General features: G+C 36.1%; 1 protein-coding gene across 1 annotated transcript in view; it reads right to left on the reverse strand.

Moving 5' to 3' along the window:
- Positions 1-24,833, reverse strand: part of CENPI (centromere protein I) — a 63,546-nt gene that overhangs the window by 37,739 nt on the left and 974 nt on the right. Inside the window, exons 2-14 of the mRNA XM_033091042.1 lie at positions 23,720-23,955; positions 22,974-23,111; positions 19,543-19,661; positions 19,154-19,261; positions 13,614-13,662; positions 13,309-13,355; positions 9,336-9,425; positions 8,851-8,979; positions 8,474-8,641; positions 8,204-8,324; positions 6,955-7,046; positions 5,322-5,439; positions 5,169-5,233 (exon numbers count right to left, since the gene is read on the reverse strand). Of these exons, the coding sequence (XP_032946933.1) occupies positions 5,169-5,233; positions 5,322-5,439; positions 6,955-7,046; positions 8,204-8,324; positions 8,474-8,641; positions 8,851-8,979; positions 9,336-9,425; positions 13,309-13,355; positions 13,614-13,662; positions 19,154-19,261; positions 19,543-19,661; positions 22,974-23,111; positions 23,720-23,942 (1,467 nt within the window). The 5' untranslated portion in view covers positions 23,943-23,955. The remainder of the gene's footprint in view (positions 1-5,168; positions 5,234-5,321; positions 5,440-6,954; positions 7,047-8,203; positions 8,325-8,473; positions 8,642-8,850; positions 8,980-9,335; positions 9,426-13,308; positions 13,356-13,613; positions 13,663-19,153; positions 19,262-19,542; positions 19,662-22,973; positions 23,112-23,719; positions 23,956-24,833) is intronic.

Below are 24,833 nucleotides of genomic sequence, written 5' to 3' on the forward strand. Positions count from 1 at the left end.
AATCTTACCATTTCCAACAATATGGATGGACCTAGAGACATTATGCTAAGTGAAATAAGTCCTCTGCCCATGTTTTAATTGGATTGTTTGTTTTTTTGGTGTTGAGTTGTATGAGCTCCTTCTATATTTTAGATATTAGCCCCTTATCGGAGGCATTGTTGGCGAAAATCTCCCATTCGGTTGGCTGCCTCTTTATTTTGTCGATGGTTTCTTTTGCTGAGCAGAACCTTTTTAGTTTGATATAGTCCCATTGATTTATTTTAGCTTTTACTTCCCTTGTCTTTGGAGTCAAATTCATGAAATGCTCTTTGAACCCAAAGTCCATAAGTTTAGTACTTATGTTTTCTTCTATGAAGTTTATTGTTTCAGGTCTTATGTTTAGGTCTTTTATCCATTTTGAATTAATTTTGGTACATGGTGACAGACAGCAGTCCAGTTTCATTCTTTTGCAGGTGGCTTTCCAATTCTCCCAACACCATTTATTGAAGAGGCTGTCTTTTCTCCATTGTATGTTTTTTGGGTTTTTTGCTAAAAATTATCTGTCCATATTTATGTCATTTTATTTCTGGGTTCTCAATTCTATTCCATTGGTCTATGTGTCTGTTTTTCTGCCAACACCATAGTGTTTTGATTATTGCTGGCCTAGTACAAGCTGAAGTCAGGGAGTGTGATACCTCCAGCATCGTTTTTTTTTTTCTTAGTTTTCAACCAAAAGAATAAAGTACCTAGGAATAAACTTAACCAAGGATACTGAAAACTGTAAGAAATTTTCAAAAGAAATTGAATAAACAAAGAAATGGAAAGACATTCCATGCTCATGGGTTAGAAGAAGCAACATAGTTACAATGGCCATATTACCCAAAGCAATATACAGATTTAATGCAATCCCCATCAAAATCCCAATGGCAGTTTTTAAAGAAATAGAACAAAAAATCATCAGATTTGTATGGAACCACAAAAGACCCTGAATAGCCAAAGCAATCCTAAGTAAAGATTTTTAAGCCGGCCCTGACCATTGTTCTCATGCATCAGGGTTAACACACCTTTGAAATGCCAGAGTAATCCTCTTTTCCAGACCCCTCAAGGGATCATATAATCTTAACTATGCTGGACCTCGCTTTCTCCCACATTCATGTAACTTTCCTTAATCCCACATGTATAAAATAAACTGCAAAACTGTCATTCTCCAGAGCATTTGACATCTTACTTCCCAGCAGGTCATCAGTTTGGCTCAAACTCTTATGAAAGTTCTCTACAGGTTTGGGCATTTATGTTTCTTATCTAGACAAGAAATTGACACCTCACATTCAGGTGTAAAAAAGAAAGCTGCTTTAGTCAAGTATTTTCTTGTACCCTATGCTTCTCTGTGCTTCTTTCCCCCTTTCATTGATCCCATCCTTCCCAAATCTTTCAACTGCAGTTTCCAGAACCTCTATTCCATGGTAATCTAAAGCAACACCTTCATATTCTTCAAAGTCTGCTTTTTCTGTCTTCTCACTCTCAACATATCAGGCGTCTGCCTTGCCACTCAGCTAGGGCACTATTTCCTGTGAATACATTTCCACATCCCACTTCAATACCTGGACACTGTCCTGGCTCCCCACTGCTCAGATGGGAACAGAATATAAGCCACTTCTTTGAGACAGAAAATATAAAATCAGAGATGAATCTCCCTTTAGGAAGGGAGTCGGCTTTAAAAAGGTATTATAAAGAAATCAATGAACTTTCTATTTAATCAAGTGCCACAGAAACACTGCCTTTTTTAAAAGAATATTTACAAATATTTTGTGAGCTACAGAAGCTCATTAGGAGTAATATCAGCTGAATTTGCTAGGCTAAGATCAAAGACTCCCGTTTCAGATTGCACTCAGTTTTATTCATGAATTTGACAATCTTTTGGTTTTTTGAACATAACACAAAAGCTATCTATCTTCAACACTATTCCCAAACTATTCCTCCTCCTTCCTTATGTAAAAACCCTTTCTCCTTTGATGTTGACACTATTCAATTACACTACTTTTTACTTACTTTTCCATCTCTGCTGTCTACTTCCTTGACACTCATGTACATTCACCAAGAACCTTAGCACTCTGTGCCTCATGTCCTGCCATCAGCACCTGAGTTATGCCAGTGTCCATGAAGATGATCTACCCAATATTTCAGCCTCACAGTTCCTTGACCCCAAATCAAATAACCTTCACCTTCACTCTACCTTAGTTATGCACTCCCACAGCCACACTAAACTTTGTCATAACCTGAACTGAACCACCATCAAAATCTATTTTTCTTTCTTCTTTGTTATGACTTCCTATTCTTCCAGCTTTCTCAGACACCCAACTCCAACTAGTTATTCTTGTTCTTCCAACTTTAGAGATATTCAATCCCTTGATTCCTTCATTTTTAATGCCAATTTGCAGTCTTTTCAGCCTTCTCCTGGCCTCACCTCCCTATCTAGACTAGACCACACTGTTAATCATTCACAACTCCTTCGCACTCCATTCAACCTGCAAAACCCTGTATGATTCAATCTCGTAACTCTCTCGGCTCCTACATCTGAGCTAAAGAAAAACAAAACTAAACAGATAGGCACCATTCCAAATTTATGATCTCCAACTTCATATGGGCCATTAATGAAGCCAACAATCCTTTTACTTATCTTTAATCAGCTCTCTGTCTCCTGTTTTTCTCAGTGGCTGCCCTAGATACGTAATACTCCCCAAATCCCCTATGCAATTCTATCCTCTACAAAACACTTCCTATTTTTAGGAATATAACATTTTTAGGCACAGAGTATTTCAATTACTTGCTCTTTCTTCCAACTGTATAAATATACATAGCCACCTATCTATATGTTCCTGTCCCCAGTCTTAGAGAATAAGTGGCACCTGCCCAATCCCTCAACATCCATTCAAGCAAATCCATCTACCTAGTCTTAAACCAGTGCCTTCATGTTTCCTTCTCCACCATCAATTATCCCCCATCCTTCTTCCATTTTCAACCTCTCCCTCTTCTCAGCTGGCTCCTTCTATTCTATCTATAAACATACTCAGGTTTCTCTCATTCTGGACATGAAAAAAACCCCAAACCAAAAAAACCCCAGAACTTTCCCTTGATTCAAAGTCCCACTGTAGCTATCTCTCTATCTCTTCTTTTTTAGCCAAACTTTTCGAAACATAGTCCATACTCACTGTCTTGTCTTCATTTCCCATTGACTCAACTTCCACAATCTGGCTTCTACCCCCACACTCCACTGAAACTGTTCACAAAGGTAGCTAAAACTAAAACCTCTGTATTATCAATTCCAAAAACTGTTTTGGTCCTTATCATTCTGGACCTTCCTGCGATATATGGTGATATTATTCCCTCACTCCTTGATATCCTGCATTCTCTGTTTCCTTGGCACTATTGTTCTCCTGGTTCTTTTCACACTTTGAAAAAATTAAATGTATTGGGGTAACATTGGTTAATAACACTACATTTTCATACTTCTTGAAAAGGTTCTTTTATAGACTCTCCTTTTCATTTGAAAACTAAATAGTGAGTATTCATTCCCCTGAGTTCTGTCCTTGGTTCACTGTCTGTTTCTCTTCCTCCATCTTTTCCTCTCCTCACAACCCCCACTCTCAAATATGAATATATGAATGTGTATATAAATATATATTTACTTATTAGGCTGGGCCATATGAAACTGCCAGTTGTCAAACATCCCTGATCTACAAAAATAGCAATTTTATATGGTTCAATCTAATATTTGCAGATAAATAGCTCTGTAGATTGGTGGAAAAAGAAAAGAAATAAAGAATACCTGAATTAGAAGATCAGAAGAGAATCACAAAAAACTGTAAAATGAAGTTACTGAAAATGTATTAGCTGAAAGAAGTGGTGTGTGTTGTCATATGAATGATACGAATCATATTGGTCTAGAAATAAGTTACTAGACCAATAATATAAATAAACCTCAAATCCAAGTTAATGTGATAGGTAATTAATAAAATGCCCTTTGATTATGACAAACACCAGAAAAACATTTTTCCTGTAAATGTGGCCAACAGTAGATGATTTAAGGTGAAAAATATTATAAAAGAAACATCATTTATATTGTCACTCTTTTGGAATAGGAATAACCATTCTATAAGAAAGTGGCTCTCCATATATTTGATCCCCCTTACCCTCATCTCCCACCTCCCACCCCCCTTACCCTCTGGTAACCACTAGACTATTGTCTGTGTCTATGAGTTTTTGTTTCTCATTTGTTTGTCTTGTTCTTTTGTTGTTTTTGGTTTATATACCACATATCAGTGAAATCATATGGTTCTCTGCTTTTTCTGTCTGACTTATTTCGCTTAGCATTATACTCTCAAGATGGTGATGGAAGGAGAACTGACTCTGGGTGGTGAATACACAATGGGATTTATAGATGATGTAATACAGAATTGTACACCTGAAATCTATGTCATTTTACTAATAATTGTCACCCCAATAAATTTAAGAAAAAAAAAAAGAAAGTGGCTCTCAAACTCAGTCAGGTGAAACTCCTAGAAGCCACAGTGGTCTTTTTGGAGAATGCCCCAAAATAGAAACATAATTTATAAGGTTGGAACAATTATATTAGCAGAAAATGACTGTATTACAAATATATAGTATGAGTGTCACAGGCAGTTTTGTTTGCTTTGGTCATTACTGTATGTATCCCCAGTGTCAAAAGGGCGTCTAGCACACAGTGGGTGCTCAATAAATACTGGTGAGATGAACAAGTGTATCTACAAAAATATCACCCATAGCAGTCAAACCAAGTATGCTTAAGAATTTCTCAGTTTGCTTTTATTATTAGGTTGGTGCAAAAGTAACTGCAGTTTAAAAGGTTAAAAATAATTGCAAAAACCGCAATTAGTTTTGCACCAACCTAACAATATTCATGTGTTACCTATTCATTCACTTTATCATTTGCTACAAGTGGAAACAATTTAGGAAAACTGTATGCAACAAAAACCTTAGAAACAGAAAACCCTATGCATTAACTTTGATTTCAGTGATGCAGCACCTCAAGTCCAGGTCCAAGAGAATCCTGTTAGAAAACCACTGCTGTAATGTGGGTTTGGAATTATGTACCACTGGCCATAGAATAATATTTCCTACTGAATCAAAGCAAGATAGTTTTTTTTTTTTACCTTGAAATAAATGGTTGATGTGAAGAAGAGCTGTGCTAGATGGTCAAAAATAACTGGTTTCATCTCTAGGAATTAAAAAAAAAGAGTATTCAAAATCCTTTTAATTAATAGTACATTGAATTACATATCACACCAAATTTTCATGATACATACCAGAGAAGCTACTAAAAGGAACCCAGCTCACAAGTTGAAGGAACTGTGACCGACAACAGAAGCCATCCCAGAGAGGAAGGCTCTTATACAGGAATGTTTCACAGGAACAAAATCCCTCCTGTAACACAAGTCAATAGTAAAACCTTATCTGGAGCTCTTCAGTCTTAACTGCTCTCTAAACAACCAGTTTATTCGGTGCTATAGTTGTTTTACTCTTAGACTAATTTTGTCATTAATATAATAAAAAGTCTTGGGTTAGGTGCCAGACTTCCTCATAAAAAGGATCAGATGATTAATATTTGGATATATTACCATCTTTATCAACATAGTTTTCAAACACTATGTTTTCAAACATCATCGACCGGAAAGAAGGTAGAAAGTCAAGTTACTGAATATTTTTAAATATAAATAAAATTGTATGATTTTGGGGTACATGCAGTCACTTGAACAGTCAATAAATGTATACAATGTTGTGCATAATAAGGCTGGAATTTCATTAGAGGTCACAAACCAAATCCAAACTCTGGACAGCTCCATGTGGAGAGGCCTGAGTGTCTAGGCTATTTACGTTTCCACCAAAGTAAGGATCCAGCGCTTTCCTTTTTTCCTGTGTCACCGCGGGCCTTAAATAGTGGTGCACACAAGGACTCTACTCCAGACCTTTTCATAACATGAATTTTCTGTGCAATCTCATCCATCGCATAGCTAAAACCACCACCTATATCATGAGCAGTTCTAAATCTGTATCACTAGCCCAGTTCTCATTACTGAACTCCAGACTCCTTATCTGTCTATTGAATATGACCTCTTAGGAGCCCAACAGGCATCTTTTAAATCAAATTTATCTTTCCTTCAAAGTCTGCCCCTCCTATAGTCAGTCCCTTTCTCACTGAATGCCATTATCATCCTCCCAAGCAGGAAACCTAAAAAGTCAACCTAAATTCATCTCTTTACCCTCACCAGTATCATCCACACCCAACTTCCAATTCAACGGTTTCACACCAAATCCTTAACATTTATTTACTCAACAAACATTTTTGAGCATCTCTTTTGTACCAGGTGCCAAGCTGAACATACGTACACAAACAAAATTTAGACACGGTTCCCACTCACCGGGAGCTCATAATGTGTAAAGAACATGCTGAAAGTTCCATGATACAGGTAACCACAGAGAGCTAAGGGAGCACAGAGAACAAACATCTAACCCATACTGGGCTGTTGAGTAAAGGTTTCTTGATGGTGCTGATACCTGAGATGTAGCTTAAAGTACAACTCAGGGTTATCCATGCCAAATAATTAATTGGCCAGAACATATTCAACATTCAAAAAAATGTCTGTTGACTTTAAGAACACAAGTAGTGACTCTATGAGATTTGTCTCAGTGGGTAATTCAATTAATTGAATACATTCAATTACATCTTCAGTTTGTTCTCTAAATTTATAGGCCATTCTCTCTTATTTGCATAATTTAAAAAATTCTTTCTTCAAATCCAACAATACAAAGACAAACATCAACTCAGCCCCATTTATAATGAGTTTTGAATTGAGCAAATATTGTTTATCAAAGCTGTGGAGCACTAAAGAAAAGGTTTTCAGTGGATGTTGAAATAAATTTGAGTAAGTGGAACCTTACTTGTAAGAAGCACTGTGCCCTGATGATAGTGTCCAGGAAGTTGGTAAATTCTTTTCCTTGTTGATAATTATTGACCTTGTACCAAATACATTCTGGAGCAGAAACATTAAACATAATTATCCAGTTGCACAACAATAAAAACGAGATAAAACATGATTACCGTAACTATAGTGACAAATAAATGACAAATGTAAACAAGCCATCAGTCTCATACACCCTAGCCAACTGGCACTGTAGATTGAAACAGGTACATGGAGGTGATAGTGAGAAGTTCCTCAAGAACTTGGTAATGCAGGGGGAAAGTTTATAGTGAAAAAATAACTGCTAAAATTCACGTACAATGAATGTGATTAGCTTTACGTCATGTAGTAATCTACAATGAATGTGATTAGCTTTACGTCATGTAGTAATCTAGGAGACAATGAATGTATGAATTTAAAGTTTGCAAATGCCCCGAACTTCAATTAGGGTGAGCTGGAGGTAATCTAAGAGTGACAGGACTTTAATAAGTGGAAATAGAATAAACTGGATCATATCCTACCCAAAGAAAGACTCCGAGTAGAAAAAGGAGGGTTAACCTGGAACCGACTAAAACCAACATTTAAGCACTTGAAGAGTCAGGAGTTGCTTATTTAGGAAAGAAACAATGTGGTGAACAAAATACTATCTCTAGAGAAATCGACTTCCTTGGAGGAATGAAATGATCAGAATTTACTACGCCCTAGATTGAAAACTCCCTCGCTGCCCTTTCCTTCAATTCTATAATCAGGAAATCTTCTAATGATTAATTTGACTCCCATATATACTGAATGGTCTACGAGAGGAGATATTCGAGTTGGCAGACACAAACATTTTGGTTACCAGAATTACTTCTATTGTAAAATAGTAAGGTGACATTCTGGCTTATACGATAGTCTCCTCTGAGTTTGGTTAGCATCAATCTATAGATTCCGGGGCTTAACGCCAAGTTTCTGGACATACAAAGATGAAGAGGCCTTGGATTGTGATGGTCATCAAAGTGGATTTTGGTGCCATCTGGCAGTATCTCCTTAACAACACCCCTCCTTTCTTACTGCCCTTAAAATCACAACAATGGAAGCATTCAGGTTCTGAATATATGATTATCTGAGAAATAATTACAGCATATGAAGGCTCCTCCTGTCTAGTTTGGCACCCTTATGAAAGAAACCCATCTGTAAACTATATTCTTCCTTCCTCACTCATCCAACTTTTAAGTATCCATTTTTACCTTCTTGTAATATCTGACTCAACCAATGATAGAGCCTCAGTAAGATTGATTCATCTTTGACACAGTTAATATAATGAAGCAGCAGAGAATTGTTCAGCACTGCGCCCATCTGAGAAGGCAGCTGCAAAGACAGAACAATTGGTCAACTGTAAATATATAAAAAGTAGGTCAGAGCAACAAGTAACTCATCAGATAAGAAATATATAACAAAAAGAAAGGCCATGAAGAACAAATGGAAAGTGCAAATCAGCACATGGTCCAGTCACATACCTCTAAGCAATGAATATTCTGTAAGAGTTGAGGGAAGCTTCTAAGCTGTTCTACTGGAAATGATCTATTGCTACCGAGATAATCAGAAAGACTCATTCCTTTTTCTCCATATTCTTTACGGTGGCTACTGGAATTTAGCACTGGTATAAGTGAGTGAGCATTCCATTTCTAAAGAAGAAAGACAATAAAACAATCTATCAATAGACTAAACAGACTACAAGTCATAAAAAGCAGTTAGTTGTTCAAGTGGTTCAATGAATGGCCTCTCAATGTAGTTTGTATAGAATCCTGGGTGATAAAAATGTATTTAAGTATCTGAATAGTTATTGTTTGGGTTTAATAAAAGAAGGCCTCCCAAGTCACTTAAAGATACTTACTCTTTTTCCAGGACGGACATTAGCTGGACCTAACATGAGCTTCAGAGTTTCTGGAAAAGGTCCCTGATTCCTTTGCCGCACAGCAATTAGAGCTGTCTTCCACAGATTCTCTGAATTCTTAAAATAGATCTACAAATTTGAATGTAAAGTACATGAGAGTAGGTACTCATAAGTTGAAGCAACATAAAATCTAAAATTCTTTATTAATTGAGAGTATATTATGAACTGTTTTGCTGGCATGCAAATCAATTTAAAGATTTTTTTTTTACTGATCTATTAAACACATCAAACAGATCTATTAAACACATCAAGCAGAATCAAAACAAAGTGCCAATCCCCCCCCCAAAAAAAAATTCCTAGAAACAATGCCAGAATACTAGGTCTTAAAACGGTATGCTATAAACATTTAGTCTGACTCTGTAAATTAACTTAATCAAAAGTAATGTATTTCAATCTCAGTATGACTCTGGTCCTTAATCCCTTACCTTCTTCTTTACAGGCAAAGATACAGAAATCAAAGTAGGAACAAAGAACTTATACAGCGACAACAAAGCCTGGAGATGAGGCTGCCTTCCCTGAAATAAAATGAGTTTTCAATGTTCAATTCTATGGTCAATAATAAAATAAAGGAACAATAAAATAAACAGATTAAACATATATTCAGACCCCAATTTTACAACGTGATACAGTTATAGAAAGATGCTATAGAAAGTCAAGGAATGAGTAACCAGACATTTAAATCAACTATTATAAAACAACCCTTGCCAACTTGTTGTCTTCTCCTTCATGACCTTTTCCCCTATTTCACCTCTTCCTTATATTTCCTCTCTTCGCCGCCCATGCCTTAGGCTCACCAGTCATATGTGCTAGCATGGCTTACTCTCACTGGTAGCATCCTCAGGACTCAAAGTTTACTCACTCTTGATTTAGACAAAAAGGTGGGAAAACAAAAAGGGAAGCTAAGAAAACAGAGCAAGGAAAACACTGATATATTATTATAATCCCTGAAAAATCAACTAGAAAATCTAACAATAGGTAAGCGCTAATCAAACTGCTTGCTATAACTGAAACAAGTCTTAAGAAAAACATTAATTTTACAATGACAGAAGTCATTAGTGCTGTATACCGTGTTTGATACATCTGGTTATGCAGAGAAAACATACCACTATCCCAAGGAAGTAACCAAATTATTTCATTATATTACAATTTTGTTGAATCAAATACTGTACAAAATAAGGAAGGCAGAAAATGGGGCTTAGTAATAGAGAATCCCTATTTTATAGCAGCTTCTTGAAATTAAATGTATTATAACAAAAACAAAAGGACCCAGTTTTTCTATGCCAAAATATCTTCTGATCTCTGTACTTATATCAATTACTATCAGAGTGCTTGCTTTGAGTTGAGATGTTTTTTGATAGGGCAGGTATTTGGGAGTGGAGAGATCTTTAGAACTTATTGTCTGCATAACTAACCTATCTTTGTTGTTAAAAAAAGTTAACACTCTTTTAAAAAGGACACTTTTAGTTAAACATGGCATACTGAATGTATGTGTTTAACTCTGGGTCTTCCCAAAGTCTCACTATAAAGTAAAGAAATGAAAAAGGCATAAAGCACGAGTTCAAAAAGAACAAGAGAGGAGACAACAGCAAATAAGAACTCTCCACAAGATTTTGGAACCTAGAATGAAGATGAACAAATAGTAACCAACTTAGCAGAACAGAGAAAACGAAACCTAAGGCAGCAACAGAAAAAGCCTCAAAAGGAGCAGATTCATGCTTGAGAACTCCCAGAAAAGTTCAAGAATTTGTAGGACTGGATACCTCTGAAAAATGGAAGTGCAAGAGGGGCAGAAAACAGGATTGCTTGAGAAACCTATGTAAGAAGCAGTTAGAACCCCAAATTCCTTCACTACACTTATAGGCAAATATCAGCGTTTGACTCTGCAGATGAAGCTGGACTCAGACAGCAGGCACAGCTGAGTGAGGATACCAGGACCTCTCTGCACCCCTTTCTACTAAGCTTCCAGAGTGCTAATAGCCAGGTTCCTACCCCTATGATGGTTTACTGTATGTGTCAACTTGGCTGAGCCACGGGGTGCCCAAATATTCAGAGTAATAAATAGTACTTTGGGTTTTTCTGTGAAGGTGTTTTGAATGATTTACATTTAAATAAGTGGGCTTTGAGTAAAGCAGATTGCCTTCCATAATGTGGGTGGGACTGTACTCATTCAAGTTGAAGGTCTATACAGACAAAAAGACCAGCCTCCCCCAATGAAGAGAAAATTCTTCAGCAGACTGCCCTCAGACTTCATCTGCAACACCGGCCCTTCCTGGTTCTACAGCAGAATTCCTTCGCACTCAAACTGGAAAATCAGATCTCCTAGGTCTCCAGCCTGCTGGCCCACCCTGCAGATTTTAGACTTGCTGGCCTCCATAATCATGTGAGCCCATTCCTTACAATAAATCTCTTCCTATATACGGGGGTGCCAAAAAATGTATACAAGTGGACAGTCTGGCCACCATTGCTCAAGCAGTCGTTTGCCGTAATCAGAAGTGTCTGGACGCTGATGGTAAACACTTTGAGCACCTCTTGTAATTGCAGAAGTCAAACGTGACTTGTATTCATCTTTTGTTATCAGTATATATTATTACAATTTTAATACAGTTTTCCTTTCTGAAAATGTGTATACATTTTTTGGCACCCTCTGTATACACACACGCTATTGGTTCTGTTTCTCTGGAGAAGCCTGACTAATACAACCCCGAGGCAGGAGACAGAATTCCTCTCTTCGGGAAAAGTGACACACTCATCTGGGGGGCTCCCCAATGAAAACATGAAGTTCCTACAATAAACAAGTCCTGCTCATGTACACAAGTTTCCAATCACCATTTTAATGCTTCACTACTAAATATAGACGAACAACGTTTACCACAAAGCTTTAGAGAAAAGCCTCTACCATGAAAGACCAAACTAAAGAAATGCACTGTGAGGAAACAGAGACAAAACTGGGAACAGAAAAACCAAACCACAGCCTGAAGCACACAGGCTCATGCTGGCAAGGGGAGAAACCCAGAAACCATCCTCATCAACCCTTAAGGTGAGACCTAACTGCCCCTTCCTGTTGCAAATGTTGCTCTCAACAGGGCCTGGTGATTATAAAATAATGTGCCTGCTCCACTTCCCACCATTCATGCTTGCCATGAGAAAGACAACTTCTGTGTTTTGTTTCCTCCATGGATCGGGAGTTATGAGGCATGGATGGGTATGGAGGGGACATATGCCTTTGCAGGTACCAGAAATTCACATATCCAATATATGTGTTCACGTGTGCTGTTACCATTGTATATGTTCACTTACATGTGAGCATTGCTATGTCTTCTTGGTTTGATAGTGTTGGACTTGTCCAAACTCACCAAAATCCAGCTAATCAAAACAATTTTATGAATACATCTTTATAAATGGGCATTGATAACTGAATTTAGTAATGTACTATATAGAATGCTAATAATGAAGCCATACATTTAACATCTGGGTTTAAAATTTTTAGACAATCATGTACTAAATCATTTTCTTAAACGTGAACAATACCCTGTTGTTTCAGTTAATACAAATGAGTCAAGAGCTTATTTATGGTAAGAATTTTCTTATTCTGTTGAAATGTTTTGCTGTTAACATGGAAAAATGTTTATCTTCTTCACAATTTCTATTAATGTGAAATGAAATTCAATTTGGACAAAAACATTATCATTAATATCCTCGGAGAGCTAAGAGAAGATATTGTACCCATAGAAACCAAAACAAGAACAATCATTGAACTGTACTAACAGGAAGCCTCATACTGGAGAAGCATGAATGTGCATATGTGTCTTTCATTAAATTTGAGTGCCTTTGGGTAGGTCGCACGACAACTTCCTATTGTTTTATACCCGAAGCTTCATAGACTTCTGTTACCTGGCAGGTATGGTGGAAATAACAATACAAGAGAGCTGTAAGGACAAGAGCTGATTGTCAGGGACTATACTGAAGTTTAAGTATCCAAAACGAATGCTTTCCTAGATCACATCAACAACAAAAAAATAAACTGCTCACTTTAAGAAAATAAAGTAGTCATTTTTGACTACTCCCTGACACTTATTTTCCAGCCATACCAACCCAGTTCCTGAAAGTTTCTGCTGTTTGACATCTACCTGCCTTTGCTCACTCTGTTCCCTCTGTCAAGAGTGCCCTGCTCTTCTTGCTTGGCCTCGTTAAATCCTATTCATCCCTTAAATTTCTCTCAAGTGTAACCACTCCCCCTGACCCCAGTCTGATTTTGATTTTTTATTTTGTTGACTGAGCTCCCCAGAACTTCAAAAAGTTCCTTGAAGATAATGACTCATTCAATTTTACATCCCCAAAGCCTAGCTTAGGACCTATCAGAGAGTACAATGACCAGTTTTGAGTCTTTTTGGTACTCACCATTTTGGCCTGAAGATCAAGGAGCTTTCTCACACGAAATGGTTTAACTAGCAAAGGTAAAAAAAACAAAACAAAAAAAGAAGTACTATGTATGTGCCCCATATAGCTTCTTGTAACACATCAAGAATACAAACACCCTGTTCAGTTAACACGTTAAGCTGATGCTTTTAGATAAAAATACTAAAAAGCAATTCTCGTAAAATCCTGTCATAGAACTAATAATGCTAATAGTTAACTTTATAAAGACAAATATGCATGCTAATTCCACAGAGTGAATGTAATGTAACTGGAATGAAAATACTCACCATTCTCTTTTTTGGTAAGCAAATATAAGAAATGGCAGACATAAGGGCACTGTTAAAATAAAAAGATTAAAAAAAAGAGAAAAATGACAATATATCTTGAACAGAGCAGCAACACATTTTCCTCAAATGTCAATCTTATAACGATTAAGTAAAAAGGCTTCAGGATATCATTGGACAAAATAGTTGTACAAAGCTTCTCTTTTTCATACTACACAGTAGTGATAAAAAATAGTTTTAACTGGAGTCCCATTATGCTGTTTTAAAAATTATTTTTAGAATATAAAAACACTGCAGTTTGAAAAACAGAAAAACATCCTATCTAACAAAAATTAATGTATCCCTTCTAGTATAGTCCATTATTTATTAAGATACAAACTTAAAACTTTTATCCTGAATTCCCACTTAAAAGCATTTTCTCAAAATGATCATTTTCAAAATGATCGTTTTCAATGATCTTAATATTCCAGTGAGTGGACATACCATAATTTAATTAACCATTTAGACCTCAGTTTGGTAAACAGCACACACTCAAAATGTTACTTAAATTACTGAATGATTGGTTCCCGTATACCATTTCATTTTGAGTCTCCACTTGTTGAGGATTTATTCTAGATCAGGGGTCAGCAAACTCCGGTTCACCTGTCGTTGTAAATCAAGTTTCACTGGCACACAGCCACATTCATTCATCTATGTATTGTCAATAGCTGCTTTCACTACACCAGCACAATGAGTAGTTGTGACAGAGACAGTATGACCCTCAAACCTAAAAATTTACTACCTAGCCCTTTAAGGAAAAAATTGTCGACACCTGCTCTAGGTGTTAGGAAATTGAAAAATAAATTATGTAATGCAACAAGAGAAGGTAACAAAAGCAGACTCTCGTTAAACAAATTTGTATTTTGGTAGTCAATTGTCCTTCTAGCAAACAGTTAACCACTGTATGTATCTGAGTCACTACAGAGTGAGGCTCCCACCAAATTATATGGAAATGACTTTTCTGAAGTATGCGTTTAAAAGTTAGGCTTTTTATTGATCTGGGTGATATCTGCACAAATTTTTAGGCTTATAAAAATTAATTGAGCTGATCACTTATGATATAGGAAATTTTCTGTATGTATATTATACATCAATAAATATTTTTTAAAAGACAGAAAAAAAGTAAAAGAAAAATAGTAGGCCCCTTTCCTCCTGTCAAGCTGAGCAATTAACTCTCTAGTCAGCATTATGAAAACTACTCAAGTATATTGCAACTGATTTGACAAACATTTTTGAGTAGTTCCTATTAATTTATTCACTCACAAAAAAAATATTTATTGAGTGGTGAATAAAACAGACAAAAAGGCCTGCTCTTATGCAGTTTGTGTGCCATGAATAGTGTTACTAAATACTTCGGTCATAAAAGGCTCAGTCCCTGCCTGGAAGAACTGAGTCTAATGACTTATTACAAGAAAAGGGAAAGAATGCTTTATTATTTCCCATGCTTTACAAAGTACGCATAAACACAGAATTCATTTTATTGCAATTTGCTCAATTGATGAACAAAACGAATATCAGGTTAAAAGAGATGTCAAAGATAAGGGAGAGTCAATCACACACCAATCATCATTCATCCCCTCTTGTATACCACAGGACAAGCCTCTCCCAAGAATTTATAACCACAAGCTGGCACTATATAGGTCTGCAGTTTGAATTTACACTAGTGCTATGACCAAGAAAACCTCAAGTGAAGAATTTAAAGTGGTTCCAGCTTAGTTGTACCTCCCAGACAACTCATATATCCGATAAAGGACTTGAACCTAGAATACAGAAAGAACACTTATGACCCGATAATAAAAAGACAAATAACCCAATTGAAAAATGGGCAAAGGATCTGAATAGACACTTCTCCAAAGAAGACATACAAATAGCCAATAAGCACAAGAAAAAGTGTTCAACATCACTAATCATTAGAGAAATATAAATCAAAACTCCAATGAAACACCACTTTATACCCACGAGGATGGCTATAATAAAAAAGTCAGATAAATAACAAGTGTCAGTGAGGATGTGATGAAATTGGAACCCTCATACACTACTGGTGGGAAGCTAAAATGGTACAGTCACTGTGGAAAACAGTTTGGTGGTTCATCAAAATGCTAAACATAGAATGACCATATGATACAGCAATTCCACTCCTAGATATATATCAAAAAGAACTGAAAGCAGGAACTTGAACATATACTTGTACACCAATGTTCATTGCAGCATTATTCATGTTAGCCAAAAGGTGGAAACAACCCAAGAATCCATCAACAGATGAATGGATAAACAAAATGTGGTATATACATACAGTATTATTCAGCCATAAAAATGAAGTTCTGATACATGCTAAAACACAGATGAAACTTAAAGACATTATACTAAGTGAAAGAAATCAGACACAAAAGGACAAATATTCTATGATTCCACTAATAAGAGGTTCTTAGAATAGGCAAATTCATAGACAGGAAGTAGATTAGAAGTTACCAGAGGCTGGGGGGAGGATGAATGAGGGGTTATTGCTTAATAGGTAGAGTTTCTGTTCAGGGTAATAAAAAAGTGTGGGAAATAGATAGTAGTGATGATTATACAGCATTGTGAATATAATTAATGCCAATGAATTGTACACTTAAGAATATTTAAAATGGTAAATTTTATGTTATAGACAAAACAGGTTAAAAAATGAAGTACTGATACATGCTACATGGATGAAACTTGAAAATATGCTAAGTGAAAGAAGCTGGTCATAAAAGATCACATCGTATATGATTCCATTCATATGAAATGTCCAAAAGAGGTAAAGACAAAAAATAGATTAGGAGCTATTTAGGAACCTCTAAAGAAGAAGATGGGGGGGGGGGGGTGAGAGCTAAAGCACACAGGGCTTTTGAGATGATGAAAACGTTCCAAAATTGTCTATGTTCATGGTTGCACGTATCTGTGAACATAGTAAAAAACAGTGAATTGTGTACTTTAAGAGGGTGGATTGTATTGTATGTGAATTACATCTCAATAAAGCTGTTTTTTAAAACAGAGAAAAAAGAAATGACAGATTACAGTTAGACTGATTCAATGACAATGGAAAGGAGTCCGTGGAATAATATCATCAATGTCCTGAGAGAATTAACTGTCACCCTAGAGTTCTACACATAGCACAACCAATTTTCAAGAACAAGAGCATAGTAAAGACATTTCCAGACAAAGACAGAGAGTTTAGCATCAAAAGATTCTCATTGAAAGAATATGCTAAAGGATATCCTTTTAGACAAAGGAAAATGATCTCAGATTGGAGGTCTGAGATGCAAAAACAAATGACGAGCAAAGATATCAGTAAATATGTGGGCAAATCTAAACAAACATCAACTGTGAAAACAATAATAATGTCTCTTTCACGTGTATGTGGAAGAGGAGGGAGAAGAAGGAGCTAGAACTAAAACCAAACAATAGCATATAACTGGGAGTGATGTGACCAGAGTTAAAACATTCTAAGGTCCTGATATCATTTAAGATGAAGGTACAGATACTGGTTACCTTTTGACTTTAAGAAAAACCACATTAGAAAGGAAAATTGATAAAATTTTGGATGTTTATTAATTCATTAAAAATAAACCTATCAGATGCTAACATAAATAACATATTTTATGAAAAATTACTGTATTTTCCAAAAAAGAAAAATAGTAGAGTGAGATTGTTTTACATTTTACATTATATACGCATGTTAAAATAGGTAAAACAGCACCTGAAAGAACACACGCACAGAATATGTTAACTTCCAAACAAGCAGAGGGGAAAAATCAGAGAGGGAAAAAAATCAAAAAGAGATCATTTCAAAAGCTCGAAATAAGTTATTTGAATTTATTTCTGTTATAATAATAATCACTACAAAGGTAAATAAACTAATCCTCCAGTAAAGCAAAAAAAAAATAAAATCATCAAACAGGATGTAAAAACAAAATCTAGTTATACGCTATTTAAAAGAGGCAATATAAGACAGGAAGGACGGCAAAAAAAATTTTTTTAAAAACCAGAAGATGAAAATATACCAAGCAACTGCTAGCCAAAATAAAGCAGAGAAGCAACGTCAAATATCAGGCAAAATATACTAAAACAAAAAGCATTTCTAACAACAAACGGTTACTCCATGATAAAAGGTTTGATTCACCAGGACAATATGAAAACTGTCATTGTGCATATACCTAATAATAGACTCAAAATATACATAGCGAAAATTGACAGAACTTTAAGGAAAAACTGACAATTTTGCCCTCATAGTTGAAGATTTTCAATATATCTCACTCAGTAATTGATCGATGGGCAGCAACAAACAGTCCATAAGGATACAGGAAATTTCAATTCCAATAACCTTCATTCCTTCACTCTAGTTCAGTAAAGTGAAACATCCCTCCTGAAATCTTCAACTCCAATGCTACAAATTCCTATCCTTCTAGAATGTCACCCGGCATCCTGAACCTCATCTACGTGTGCTCCTCAGCTGTATTCTTCCGGCTTTACCTTCTCCCCCTTACCACCCACCACCACCTGACACCACTATAAGTCAGTCTAGTTAAGGTCTCCTGAAACATAATTTACACATCGCACAACTTTGCTTGAAATAGTCGTGTCATGTCAAACATCATTTCCTTTCATCAAATCCTAATCAACCTTCAAGGCCAGCTCAATGCCCACATACTTTATGATACTTCTTCTAATCACTCTAGTTTTCTCTTCCTTCCTGGAAATATCACAGCAATTATTATCTTACATTATCATATACTCTCTTTAACAATTTTAACTGTTTTCCCTAACCCCCCAACTGGATTACAAATGCCTAGAACATGGAAACTCTCTGCTAAACTTCGAATCTTCTACAGTGCCTAGTACAATGCAACAAACACAGTGGAAATGTCAATTTTAAAAAATGAAATCAATGGATGAATTCCCTTTCCCAAAAGGCAAGAGGAATTCCATTAGATGAATGGTTCACATGGTCTGCGAAGTACTGATGGTCCTTTAAAGTCTTCCAGGTGAACAGTTATTGGTTTCTTAGTTATTAATGTTTTCAATGGGAATAACTATGCTATTGAATCAAAAGCAGTCCCATTGGGATCTCATGAAAAGCAATGCTCTTCTTCTCATTAATTCTGATGAGGATTTTGCGGTGTTAATCAAGAAAATGTAGAATAAGTGACCCAAAGGACCCTGTGGAAGTGGTTTAAAAGGGAAGAGATGGCAATCACTGCTCTAGATCAGGAAAGAAACTCCAAGGTGGAGTTAATACTACCTGAAACATTTTATCTCCTCGAAAGAAGATATAAAGCAAATGTAGTAAAAACTTTGTATTTGTTAATCTGAGAGACAGGTGCAAGGGTGTTCAAGTTATTCTTTATACTTTTCTATATGTTTGATATCTTTTATAGTAAGGAAGGAAAAACACATTGTGTGGCACTTTGAAGCACATGGTGCGTCGATATCCAAGCACACACCATTTGATCCACGCATGATGCCATCCCATTTTTACCTACCAGTCCATCATCTTGCAATGAAGCAAAAAAGAAGCCATACAGCAAGTTAATTTTCTCCTTGTGATCAATGAAGTCAAACATTGCAACCAGCCAACGATAAAAAAGTACCTATTGAGAGATAAAATGCTGATCTTTAGGGAAATATACCTGGCACAGAAGAACTTAATTCCCCCCTCAGGGCTGTTTTAGAAGCCTTTAACACAAAGCAGGATAACAGATTTTATTTCTCAATACAAATTTCTGTTTGAACAGAGTCTCTGCATCAGGCTACATTGTTCCAAAACTACAGGCTTTGCACAAAAGGCCAGCGCCACTATTCCATAAGTGGCTCTTCCTTGTCAACACTTAAGTGGTTCTGAAGGACTTATCAAAGCGTTTAAAAAGATTACCTTGGTGTTACTGTAACACTTGCCAACACAAAGCCAGGAGACTGCCTTAACCACAGAATCTTCTGATATTAGAGTTGCTGGAATCATGCACTTCAATATCCGTGAGTTTACAGCACTTCCTGGAAAGCAGACAAACTCTAAATTAAACTACATTTTAGTATCTTGATAGTTTCCTTACTATTATTTACTCTTGGTCCTAAAACTCTCAGTTTATATTGAAGACAATAAAAAAAGAGTAATGCTTGACATCTCTTATCATTACAAAACACAGTTCAAAACAAATTATGTACCTTTAACTTCTAATATAAATTATAAAGCAATGTCTTTGGCTATAATATTTGTATTTAAAAAGGGACGATGAGTACAGGGTCTCTTTTGGGGTTGATGAAATGCTTGGGAACTAGATAGTGGTGATGGTTGCACAACTCTGCAAATGTTATTTTTTCTTTTTTTAATCTGAATTGTATACTTCAAAAGGGTTAATTTTATGGCATGTGAATTACACCTCAAAAAAAAAGTCTTACTCACAGAAAATGTTCAAGGATTACCTTATTATTTTTAATAGCACAGTAGATTCTGATGTACTTAAAGCTACTGATAGACATTTGCACGAGCAGCTACACTTGAGAATAAATAAACATATTTGTATTCTCCATTCCCCCCAAAAGTGGGGAGAACAGCAGAATGGAACAACTATTCTTGGAATTAGCTGGCAGTAATATTCTATACTGGTCCAATTTTTACATCATATTCTTTGGCTTCCATGGTTTACTCCCACCTGTTAAGAGAAGTGATGTTGCAAATAGCTTTGTATACACCCTATATCAACTACTGCTTATTAAGTTTCAAAAATTAAATATGTACCTCATTATTTTCTTTTTTTATTTAGATATTGCTTTATTTGCACTATAGTGTGATGATCACAAGCATTCACTGAAAAAAACACACTGTTCTCAATTTCTCATGCAAGCAGAATTCTCAGAAACATCTTGGATATATGTGTCTTTAGCCACTGTTTGACATGCATTACAGTAACGCAAGCACATCCATTCACTATCATAACACTGTTCTCAATTTCTCCCACAAGTAGCATTCTCAGAAACGTCTTATAAATGTGTCTTTTTTATTTCCCTGAGGATGAAGACCTCTCTTTATTTTTTTAAATAAAAATTGTATATATTTAAGATGTACAACATGATGATATTATATACATATACATAGTAAAATGACTACTACAGTCGGGCTAATTAACATATCTCCTCACACAGCTACCATTTGTGTGTGTGTGGTGATCTACTCAAATCTACGTCAAATCTATTCTCAGCAAATTTCCAGTATTCAATACAGTACTATTAACTACAGTTATCATGCTCTCCACTAGATCTCTAGATTTAGTTATCCAACATAACTGCAACAATACGTCTCATCAATTTCTACCCATCATTCTGTGGAGAAGAAAGGAAGCAGTGATGGCAGATAATGAATCACAAGAATAAAAACTGGCTTTCCACTCTTGTGGTTTCTTGTTTTTCTTTCTCTTTTCTCCCACACTCCCATCCCCTAACCCTTCTAAAGTTTAAAATAGTCTGACCACTAACACTTTACACATGTTCCAAATTCAAAGGGGGAATTCAATACAAACTGTATTCTTACCTCCCAGTGACTTTTTAATTAAATTCTAAAGAGTCTCAAGTCCCTTTGCATCTGATTATGATGACATTCCTGGCACACCTGCCCCTGAATATGCATTTCAACTCAGCAAAAGAGACACGTGCAAAGACCTAGTAGTGAGGGAGGATATCATAGAAATAACTAAAGGGGGAAAAAAGCAATTAAGGAGGCCACATTTGAAATCACCAAATTCCAGCTTAACAGAAAAATGAAAAGTTAGACTAAAGAGCCAGAGATTGTTTCCTTTTAAATTGTTATATACATGTTTCCAAGTCTGAGGCATGCATTTTAAAAGAGGCATTCATTTGCCACGAGACCTGAAAAATATCATGAAAACCTTCTAACTATTAATTTCTGAGATAGCAAAAAAGAGAAATTCCAGAATAGAAAACACCTGTACATTCTATACATGTTTTAAGGGTAGAAGGGAGAGAGAGAGAATTGTTCTCGATAGACACTGATCAGTTAAACATGGATTCCTGGAAAGATATTAGAACTGAACAATCAATCTGAAAACACTTATAAGAAGAGCCAATTTCATTAGGTCGAATTTAATTTTCTAGGAAAACAAAGAGAACTAATCAGGTAAAAGCGAGAATATACCTGGGAACCATATATTGAGTTCAGCTAGTAATGTGTTGTTGATTTAAAACACACACATACACACCCTTGAAAACATGACTAGGGTATACACAAGGAACCCAATATGCAAGGGCCAGGAAATAGTATATAAAGCATTCAGTTTGGGTAGTTGTCTTAAAAAAGAAAAAAAGTAGAACACCCAGTAGCAGTATGGTGCAGTATAAACACTAAAAGAAGAGTTACGAGATCGAGTTCCCCAGTTCTAGCTCTGACATTTAGGCAAGTCTCTTTAACTACTCTGGACCTCAGTTTCCTCACCTTTAAAATGAAGATGTACAGGGTCTAAAATAACTGCCAAGTCTGAATTTGGATGAGAATAGGTTAAAACATTCTTCTCAAATAAAAAGAATACTGACCAGATGTTATTTCTTTCTAAGAACCCCACCTCCACTCCCATTCCAAATGAACTTGGAACAGGAAAGGAACCATTTGTACAAAAGAAAAAGCATCTTGACTGTTCAAGTCACAGATGCTGGAATGGAGACAGCATCAACAGGGGCTTGTCAGAGATAAGTGAACCTAAAGGCAATGAAGTACACCAAGTGATGTCTTAAGGTGCCTTCCAGCAACATGGTTTAAATTATTATCTATGCTTTTTCACAGAAATAGCTCCAGTGTATTTTGCGACAAGAGTCTACACATTTTATTCATAAATACAGGGGTGCCAAAAAAAGTATACAAGTGGACACTTTGGTTCAACGTTGCTCAAGCAGTATTTCACCATAAACAGAAGTGTCTGGATGTTGATGGTAACCACTTTGAGCACCTCTTGTAATTATAGAAGTCAAACGTGACTGGTATTCATCTTTTGTTATCAGTATATATTGAGTACTACAATTTTAATAGTTTTCCTTTCTTAAAATGTGTATACCTTTTTTGGCACCCTCTATATATGTGATAACTAGCCATTTTCAGAATATACACACAGAAACTTGGCTCATAAGGTAGTTTGAATGTAAGAAAGGCCCGTTTTGGTTTTACAAAGAGATATTAAATTCTCTTTGTAAATAGAGAAGTAAAAATAAATTACTGCAACTGAGTCTAACAAACAATCTAATTCAAAGTCTGGAAGTCAAAACCAACAGCATACTGATGACAAATGTATCCCCTTGACATACCAAATTTGCCACTGAGTGCCACATTTAATAAAACGTCAATTTCTTCTGGAGCTAACCCGTTCTTCCAAGCCACATTTTCCACAGTTTTCAAGTGTTTTTCCAAGGTTTTATCTTTACTTCGTGAAGTTTTAAAGGGACCTGGAAAAAGGAACCATATTAAACAGTGGGACCTCTAAAATTTGTTCAGTCCTCAGCCTCAATAATTACAACTCGAGATACTTTAAACAAATAGCTTCATGTATAAAATGTCTTCCTAAAAACTCTTCAAAGCTTTTAAAACTCTAAAATATTTAATAGCAATAGCACCTTCAGTGAGGAAAACTGAACCCTGCCCTGGCATCTCTGCTCTCTAAACTAACTAAAGTACTGAACTTTAAGACAATAAGCTGCATTATGACTAGGGAAGCGGTTCCCAAACTTTGCTGCACATGGGGATCACCTTGGCAGCCTTTAAAAAAAATCCCGATGCCCAGGTTGCATCCCATACCAATAAAATCAGATTGTCTAAGAGTGGATGTCAGGCATCAATGTTTCCTAAAGATCCTCAGTTAATCCCAACGTGCAGCAGTTTGGAAACTGCTCTGCCAGGAACGTGCTTTGCTGTTGTAGCCCCAGTACCTAGAATTAGTCTATTAAATAAACAAAAGCATGAGTGAGCAAAAATATGCTTTCCTTTAAAATTCCTTAAGAAAAAAGTCTAAAATATTTTGACAGAAATAGGATTTTCGTAAGGAAAACAATCTTACCTTTCTCAAAGAATCTCAATGCTACTTGCAGAGCATCTTCTGCTTCATCATCGGCATGTTCGTAATCTTCCACTGAATTGTTTTGTTCATGTTTTGAGATGCTCTTTGAGTTGCTTAGGTCCTCTTTTAGTTTCCAGGCCAAGAGATTAGTCTGATAACTATTACTACCTTGTGAAGTTCTCTTTGGTGTCTGAGAGTTCTTAACTCTCTTTTGAGGCGACATTACTGCACATGTTCTATACAGAAACAAGTGTCAAGTTACCATTAATCACCCAAACTGCCTTTTTGTTCCACAAAGACAGCGACCATATCTGCCTGTATTCCCAACAATTAGGATACAGTACCTAGCATAAAACAAGTACTCAATAAAAAACAAAACGAAAAACTGTCAACAATATAGGCAACGAAACCTACAGGTTAACATTCTCAGAAAGCCCTGGACCTAAATAGGAATAGAGAAAAACAACTCTCCAAGGTAACAGTCACGAACTGAATTGGCCTTCTAGTAGAGAAAAACAAAAACAAAAAATAAAAACAATAAGAGTACAGTTCTCTTAAGATGACTATATCACATAAACGAGTCCAAAACTAAGCCATCTCATGAACTCAATCTTACTTTCTCAAATCACCCCTATTTTTCTCCACCCCTCCTTGATTTTGCTTTCATCTTTTATGCTCCCTCCTTTGTCAGTGCTAAGTTAAAACTGCAGTGTTCAAAAGTCAAACTGGTGGGCAAACTAAGGATTCTCAGAATGGAAACATTCCCTATTAATTCACTTATTCAATAAATAATTACTGAACATCATCTATATGCCAAGTAGAGTTCTAGTTACCAGGGATAAGATAATAAACAGTCAAAGTCTTGGCTCTCATGAAACTTATGGGGGTAGGGAGGAGGGTGAGAGTCAATAAATAAGTACATAATAGTGAACATAACACACAGTGATGTCATAGAAACAGGGTAGGCATGAGGAGCTACTTTGGAATAAGTGTTCAGAGAAAGCTTCTCTGATTGACCTTTAAACTGACATTTACATGCCAAGAAAGAACCAGCTTTGTGAATATCTGGTGGAAGAGTATTTCATGAAGGGGGAAGAGCAAGACTTGCCAAGGC

The sequence above is a fragment of the Rhinolophus ferrumequinum genome, chromosome X (assembly GCF_004115265.2).
Source record: "Rhinolophus ferrumequinum isolate MPI-CBG mRhiFer1 chromosome X, mRhiFer1_v1.p, whole genome shotgun sequence".
NCBI classification, from domain to species: Eukaryota; Metazoa; Chordata; class Mammalia; order Chiroptera; family Rhinolophidae; genus Rhinolophus; species Rhinolophus ferrumequinum.